We start from the raw sequence: 7,861 nt of genomic DNA, 5'->3' as shown, positions 1-7,861 counted from the left end.
AATTAAACATGGATCTAACCTTTGGGTCCTATTAATTGGATTTGGGCTTATTTTGGCATTTTAGACCCAAATTAAGCCCACATTTGGGCGTAACTGGACCAACGGCCAAATTATAACGTTGAATTGAGTGAAATTAATTTTCTTCAGTCGTAACAAGTGTGCCTCCTACTTTTGACTAGGGTGTGGCATGAATCTTCAAACTTACAAAAGATGATTGAAAAAAAAAATTAATCTCAACAGTTATTTATTTGAAGCATTCACTACTATAAAACTGGACTTTAATGTCGATTTAAAACTGATATTATAGGGGTACAATATCAGTTAAAATCCGACATCAAAGATCGTGTTATCAAAGGCCTTCAATGTCGGTTTTCAACAGACATTATACATGACCAACATTTCAATGCCAGCTACCTTCAATGTTAGTTTTCGACCGAAATAGAATACCATCTTTAATGTCAGTTTTGATTTTTCACCTACATTTTGTCCATAATTGTCCAATATTAAATGTCTTCCATGATCTATACAAGAATCAACCACCATTAAGATAATAAGTACTTTAAGCATCACTCTTCCCACACAACACACACCCTCATAAAGCATTACAGATTTGGAACTCACTATAGCCATCAGACAACCTTGAAAAGGTGTTTGAAGAACATGATCAGAGCTGCAAAGAAAATGAATATATAATGCATTCAGTAATTGTATTCATAAAATAAGACTTCGGACAAGTATCTATTAATTGATCACTGAGAAATTGAGGTAGGAACTGAACATGCAAAAACTTAGTTCCTGAAGAAATTTCATGGCATTTCTGGTTCCGAGTAGCATCCTGAATATACATACTCGGAAGAGATCCAAACAATTGCAACTCAATAGTAAGCAATAGAACAGCTGGCAAAAAACTTACTTTGAATTTAACTGTGCAGTAGTGCACCCAGCACATAGTAGAATAAATGCTGCCAACTGAATCTCACTTAACCTGAAATATGATTCCTGTTAAAACATAATCCAAACAAATATTCCTCAATAACTACAATCCAACCGATTGAGAAGATTTGGCGACTTTAGGGGTTGTTCTAGCAGTCATTTCCCATTCAGCTTAAAATGTAATAGCCAGTGATAGGGCCTGAATTAGCTCATCATTCGTGGAGTGAAAAATGGGGTGGGGGAAGATGGGGAAATGAAAAAGAAGTGCATTTCCCCAGTTCACACATTTTCTTTTAAGTAATTCTATTTCGCTCGCTATATAAGCACACTTGCAATGCAATAGTAACTACTAAGCTTGGCTATCAATTATTCTTTCTACAACTAAAAGAATAGAACTCTAACTAATGGGAACTGACTTACTTTTTTTTAAGTATGATTCTGTATAAAATACCAGTGCTGATGATATTAAAATTCTTCAATATCTGATAACCCGGTGCATCCACATAAGCAAAAATATAATACTGCCACATGAAAAATAAAAGTGAATACACTTGCATAAACAAGGACACTGTATATTACTGGTGGAAGAGACTAAAGGAACAACTTTAGAAAGGGAAAACCCAAACCTGGAGTAAATTCTTGACAAGATAAAGTGCTGCAGGAATAGAGTATACAATAACCTCATCATACGTTGTGCTCAACCTAGTCAAATTTGAAGGACAAATGAGAAGAAAAATGTAGAATGCTCATTGCTCACTCAGTCACTATACTGAATGGTACCAAAAGCATGTTGGCCAAGAACGGAAATACAAGCGACATAATTGGTCATAGCAATTCCAACTGAGATCTAATTTGAGATCAGTTAAATTCAAAATTATTCCACCACCTCTTTAGTCACATTTCTTGTCTAGCCAAGAATATAATCCACCAAACCACAAAGGTAAAGCATATTGAGAGCCATAAACACATGGTCCTAATAAAGAAGTTACATAATAGATTAATTCCTATAACTAAACTGTTTCAAGTTGAATGTTTGGCACTTTCCTCATCTACCCAGTTCATTCTTATAACTGACAGTTTGATTTTTGTCCAATATGTGCTAATTTGAAACGAAAAAGAAAATTTTGCATCAACTCCTCTATGAACTAAATCTAATTTCCATAACAGGGGAAAAAAGGAAGCTAATGAAATTACTTGTTATCTTCGGTCACACCTTCACTTTCCCAGATTTGACTCAAAGCTGCAAGCGACAAAACACACTTCAAAGTCTCCACCTATTACCAAAGGATATTATTTATAAATATGCCACAACCACCCATTTAGTAAAGAAATAATAAGCACCAAATCAGTATTTGGTTTTACTCACCATGAAATTTGCGGTGGTAACACTGTATTCATATTTTCCAGCTCTCTTGGACCACACGATGAGTATTGCTTGTGAACTAGTAAGAACTGTTAATGCAAGTGTAACTATGGACCTAATTCAACAAATCATTTGGAAAAGGAAATCAATTAAAATCTAACCCAAAGGGGAACTAATGACAACTTTATTGAAATCAAATATGTTTCCTCATAAATCATACTTTTGTTGCCACTTAGACCGATCAAAAGAATTTGCCCCCAATTTTGCCACATTACTCGCTGCAATTTTCATATATGAACACATTAGAACCACAAGAAGCATAAACCAAAAGCAAATTATGATGGCAAAGACTCGATTCGGGGGAAAAAAAAGAGATAGATTACCCAAAGCGAGCCGCACAATAACATACCACCTGAAATTGCTTTCCCGCCGCACAAGCTCTCTATGTCATCTGCCACAGCGACACTAACCCCACTGCCGTCCCCATTGCCATCTTTCTCCTACAATTATATTCATACAATTCACATCAAAGATCAAAATACTGGTGGAATGCACTTCATGTTTTACGAACCATGATCAATAAGTCGATCCTTCACAGGTTGTTCGTAATCACAGTTGGGTCAAGATCACCGTTTTACCCCTATGAATACATCTCGTTCCTTAAGTTCCTACTGACCCTCTAATGAACAATTTTGATTCATAATACCTATGAATTAAGTCCTGATCATGAGAAGACGGGACCCCGATTGTTCAAGACCTGGAATCAGTATTTAAGAGAACGTATCTGTAGGAGTAAATTCCATCTTGCAGGGTTATGTCCCCAACTATTCATCCGGTCTTATCCCTAAAATGGAATACTTATTGAGCAGTGTTGTTGGACTACTATCACCCATGCAGATCAAAGGATAATCCCGAACAAACAGGAGTTCATAGTTAGCTCAGGATTAAGATCGAGTTAACCTAGGTTACTAAATAATAAAATAGTCAATTTTAACAGTAAATAGTCGTTATAAAGAAAAGTGACTATTTTCGTAGTCCAGTCTATATGCAAACTCATTGCATAGGATGTCTCACTCACATGTCTTTACATAAATGATTTGTGGATCACATCATTTGTAACTACAAAATGGTTGCATTCAATAGTATTACTAGGATTAGATACTCAACTTCATCCATATACTTATTAGATCATTTGGGCTATATAACTATTAACTTGATCCTATTTAAATCACCACATAAAGTTAAAGTATTCACATTATAGCCATGAATATGTTTATTGGATGTTCATAATAGAATGCAAAATCAACAACTTTATTGAATAAGTTACTCAATAATATTTTATTGATAAATAGAATGTTTAACACGAACTGCGAGTTCTAGGACATTCCCAACATTTGATGATCTTCTTGAACGATCGGCCTCTGGACTTGTTGATCTCCTTGGACGATCGGCCTTTGGGCTTGTTGATCTTTTTGGATGATCGGCCTTTGAGCTTAATGGTCTTCTTGGAGGATTAATGTTCACACGAGGTTTCCGAAGAAACTTGTTTCATGGAGTTGAACTTGAGTTGGTGTTGATGTTGATGTTGATTTGATGCGATGTGGTTCAATCTCTAGTACTTGATCATCTGATTCTCTCTTGATTGAATGTGTACGCTTGATGTATAGAAGCAGAACGTGTGGATTTTCTTGAGCTTGGAGTCTTGGAAGAATGTTCGTAATGCAAAAATTCAAAGGACTTCAGTTTTCAAGCGTGGTTATAATGCTTGTATCTTCAAAGAACTTCGGTCTTCAGAATGTTTGTATCTTCAAAGGACTTCAGTCTTCAAGTGTGGTCAAAATGCTTGTATCTTCAAATAACTTCAGTCTTCAGAATGCTTGTATCTCCTAAAGACTTTAGTCTTCAAGCGTGGCCAGCTTCAGGAGTCGAGGAGTCTTCTAATCGTAGAAAATTCCCTCTAACTTGGGCATGACCCTTGGACCCTATTGATTGGACTTGGACCTGACTTTTGGGCCTTATTAATTGGACTTGGGTCTGACCTTTGGGCCCTATTAATTGGATTCGTGCCTATTTTGGCATTTTAGGCCCAAATTAAAACACATTTAGGCATAACTGGACCAACGCTCAAATTATAACGCCGAATTGAGCGAAATTAATTTTACTCAACCCGACGTTCGTGACAAAAACACGTGATGTCATCAGAATTCTTCTTCAGTTTCAATTTGGGACACATGTCGATTCTTAACTGGTCCCAAATTTGATGATTTTGGCATTTCGTCGTTAATTTAATAAATGACGTGGCGATCTGTGATTGGTCCGAAAGTTCTCCTCCAACCATATCATAGCAACCAACCTGAAAGGAAAAAACTAGATAATATGAAAAACTTTAAACATAAATTAGAAAATTAAAAAAAAAAAATCAAAAGTTTTTGTCTTAAAAGTCATTTGAAAAAGTGTGAGTCGAAGTGATTGCATAATCCTTGAGACGTTGCTTCCTTGAGTTTTTGCATTTTCAGGTGCATTATGACAGAATAAAGGGGTTGAACATATAATGAAAGATATAATTTCACATACCTATGATAGAGAATAACTTGCACATGCTTCTTTTGCATGGTCATTCACCCAACCATCTTTTTCACAAAAATGACTTTTTGGAATAAATCCAACTCGTCAGCGTCAAAATTCTTCATTTTCTACATATAAAATACACAAACTATTAGTCATATTAATGAGATAAAGTAAAGAATAATGAGTTTGCACACGGATTTCACTTTGTACTTGGATAAATCACTTGGACACGGTTCGATGAAGGTAAGGGAGACTCACTCGACTCTTCTTGTTTCTCTCCATTGTTTCCTACAACAGTGTGATTGATACAACTGAGTTATTTAGGTCTATAACAAGTCTGAAGAAAATATATACCTTCCATTCAAGAGACTTCCATTTGTTGCATAGACGGTTTCAATCTTCTAAATTTTTCATCCTTTCATGTGAATTTTCACGGGCTACTTTTGGGTCCTCGAACCTACAGTATTGCTTGTATAGCTCTGCTCTATATTCTTTGAACGTATTTTGAAATTGTCGTAATACATACTTTTTCATACGCCTTTTTGTCACATCAACATCAAAATATGACTGCATAGTTAAGAATAAGAGGATAAGTACATGTACATGATTTCAAAAGGAGCATAAATGTGTAAAAAAGAATTAACATACCGACAATCGATCCATGGCTAAGTTCCATACTTCTTTTGGTACATCTTTCTAGGTGTTACAGCATAACGTAATTGTGTTTCGAGCAATGGTACCGATGGACTTGCTAAATCTATTGGCATTAGCACAAACTGGTTTTCTAACCTCTGCCTTAATCTCAATCCTGATCCTCCCATGTTAATTACTCACATATTGGTCTAATTCAAAGTTTCGACAATGCCCTCTTGTTCGCCTCTTGCGTGATCTAGATCCTATTTACAATGACAAATTTCAATAAGTAGACAAGGAAATAACATTGTAAGCATACAGTTCCATATGATATATTGAAATAGAAGAAAAGAAGACGACACAAGGAGTTTACGTGGAAAACCCTAATTCAGGAAAGAAAAACCACGGTAGAAAAGGACTTATTATTTAATGTCATACATACAATAGACCCAACCTCAGATATAAATAGAATGAGGTGAAACCCTAATTTAGCAAATATAGCATAAATTACAAAAATGGCTAATTCAACGTATTTCAACATGATGTGAATATTACCTGACGCCACTGTCATGCCTTGCTTGGTGGTGGAATCAATAACTAGAGAGTCATTCGTCCTGAAGTAACAAGTGTGCCTCCTACTTTTGACTAGGGCGTGGCATGACTCTTCAAACTTATAAAAGATGATTAAAAAAAAAAAAAATATCTCAACAGTTATTTATTTGAAGCATTCACTACTATAAAACTAGACTTTAATGTCGGTTTAAAACTGATATTATAGGAGTATAATATCAGTTAAAATTCATCAAAGGCCTTCAATGTCGGTTTTCAACAGACATTATACATGACCAACATTTCAATGTCAACTACCTTTAATGTTAGTTTTCAATCGAAATAGAATACCATCTTTAATGTCAGTTTTGATTTTTCTACATTTTGTCCATAATTGTCCAATATAAAATGTCTTTCATCATTGTCCACAGTTTTGATGCTTCTTTTTGTCTGGATGTATAAAATGACAATTCCATTGTGCGGCTCCACCGACGCTCACCTGGTAAAAACAATGTTATACTAGCTCTTATTATGTGGAAGAAACAAAAATATTGGATGTTTACTATTAAAAATGTAGCAGACACCAGCTTATTTCATAGGTGGAGCTTAGCTTCAAGCAATTAAAAAGTCCTCTAAAAGCAACACTAGAACTTCAAGCAACTAAAAAGCACACCAAATGGATACAAGAATTCAATCAAACGAAACCATGAAAAACATCTCCAAGTAAAAGATGTCATCGAGGGTCAATCTTTGACATGAAGATAGTCAGTCCTAGATTATCCAAACAAGATTCTAAAGACGAATTAGATTCAAATTGACGAAGAAGCACAAGAAATGGTTAAACAAGAGAGAACAAAAGATTTGATGATGATAATGAAGAATTAACCTAACCCAAAATGCATTAATAACCCACAATCTACCATAATGCATTAGAATTCATTTAGGCAAACAATGCATAAACATAAACAAACCAAACAAATATACATATAGATATAAACAACTAAACTTATAAAATGAAAAAAAAACTCAACAAGGTAATGGTCCTGACAAATCTTCATAGCTTCATTAATATCTTCATCAATAAGTTTTTTAGAGCGAGGGCCGCTGCAGAAAGTGATAACTACAATTATCACCAGGGAAATCGGGCTGGAACCCAATACCAATTATAACTACGGAACACAATGTATGATATTACGAAAACTTGCAGCAACCCCTAAATTTAGCATAAGATATAGCTCAATCAACTTTCAAGTTCGAAATATGATATATCATTAAGGAAATGTTGTTGTATCTGGTTCCTCTATTCATGGTTATAAAATAACATAATTTTCTATTAATTTAACCAAAAAAATTCACAAAGATGAAGGATTCCCACAGACAAGTAGTGTAAAACATATACGTTCTCGCCTAAAACTAAAAAGATACACAATCCATCAATGAATTTTGTCCTTTTCCAACAATACTTGAGAATTTCAATTTTATGCATCTCATTCACATGTAAATCATGAACTGAATCAAGCAGCAATTAAGAGTTCACTTCATAATTTCCCTTATCCTAATAAGTACTTCACATCTGGCCCAAAGAAAAAACTAAAGCTCCAAAAGAAATTTATTATAATATCGATCCAGACAACTATGATGAAAAGAAAATAATAACAGTCAGCGAAATGTATGATACATTGATACTTACCTAGAACTGTAATGTTCTTTGGGTCTTGACAAACTTGAACTTCTAGCAAAATTCTAACCACCTATTCCTAGCTAGATACTTAAAAAGGGGTTTAACCGTCCAGATTTTTAATAAAAATAATTTAT

General features: G+C 34.7%; 2 protein-coding genes across 9 annotated transcripts in view; both read right to left on the bottom strand.

Moving 5' to 3' along the window:
- Nucleotides 1-243: 243 nt before the first annotated feature.
- LOC120069059 (CMP-sialic acid transporter 4-like) lies at nucleotides 244-5,527 on the bottom strand. The gene is made up of 10 exons (XM_039020739.1): nucleotides 5,513-5,527; nucleotides 5,306-5,431; nucleotides 2,706-2,796; nucleotides 2,517-2,574; nucleotides 2,300-2,411; nucleotides 2,128-2,207; nucleotides 1,560-1,635; nucleotides 1,354-1,454; nucleotides 914-985; nucleotides 244-670 (listed from the first exon to the last, which is right to left on the bottom strand). Exons 1-10 carry the CDS (start codon nucleotides 5,525-5,527, stop codon nucleotides 373-375), a joined length of 1,029 nt encoding a protein of 342 aa, XP_038876667.1. The 3' UTR covers nucleotides 244-372.
- The window catches only part of LOC120069044 (pentatricopeptide repeat-containing protein At2g03880, mitochondrial), a 15,553-nt gene continuing 12,241 nt past the window's right edge, over nucleotides 4,550-7,861 (bottom strand). Inside the window, exons 2-7 of one of the 8 annotated variants that reach the window (XM_039020709.1) lie at nucleotides 6,053-6,545; nucleotides 5,513-5,760; nucleotides 5,219-5,431; nucleotides 5,068-5,152; nucleotides 4,871-4,989; nucleotides 4,550-4,649 (exon numbers count right to left, since the gene is read on the bottom strand). The gene's annotated coding sequence lies outside the window, so the exon portion shown is untranslated. Of the gene's footprint in view, nucleotides 4,650-4,870; nucleotides 4,990-5,067; nucleotides 5,432-5,512; nucleotides 5,761-6,052; nucleotides 6,546-7,861 lie in introns of all 8 variants that reach the window. The other 7 variants (XM_039020707.1, XM_039020710.1, XM_039020711.1 and 4 more) reach the window with 7 other exon arrangements.

The sequence above is a fragment of the Benincasa hispida genome, unplaced genomic scaffold, assembly GCF_009727055.1.
Source record: "Benincasa hispida cultivar B227 unplaced genomic scaffold, ASM972705v1 Contig189, whole genome shotgun sequence".
In the NCBI taxonomy this organism is placed as follows: domain Eukaryota; kingdom Viridiplantae; phylum Streptophyta; class Magnoliopsida; order Cucurbitales; family Cucurbitaceae; genus Benincasa; species Benincasa hispida.
The sequence above is the reverse complement of the archived record's forward strand: the minus strand, read 5'-3'. Positions and strand labels throughout refer to the sequence as shown.

Excerpts from the sequence above, each read along its gene's own strand:
- LOC120069059 (XM_039020739.1), bottom strand. Across the intron at positions 2,575-2,705 it reads CGGGAAAGCAATTTCAGGTG|CGAGTAATGTGGCAAAATTG; the intron begins GTATGTTATTGT and ends TGAAAATTGCAG. Across the intron at positions 671-913 it reads ACTGCACAGTTAAATTCAAA|CTCTGATCATGTTCTTCAAA; the intron begins GTAAGTTTTTTG and ends TTTTCTTTGCAG.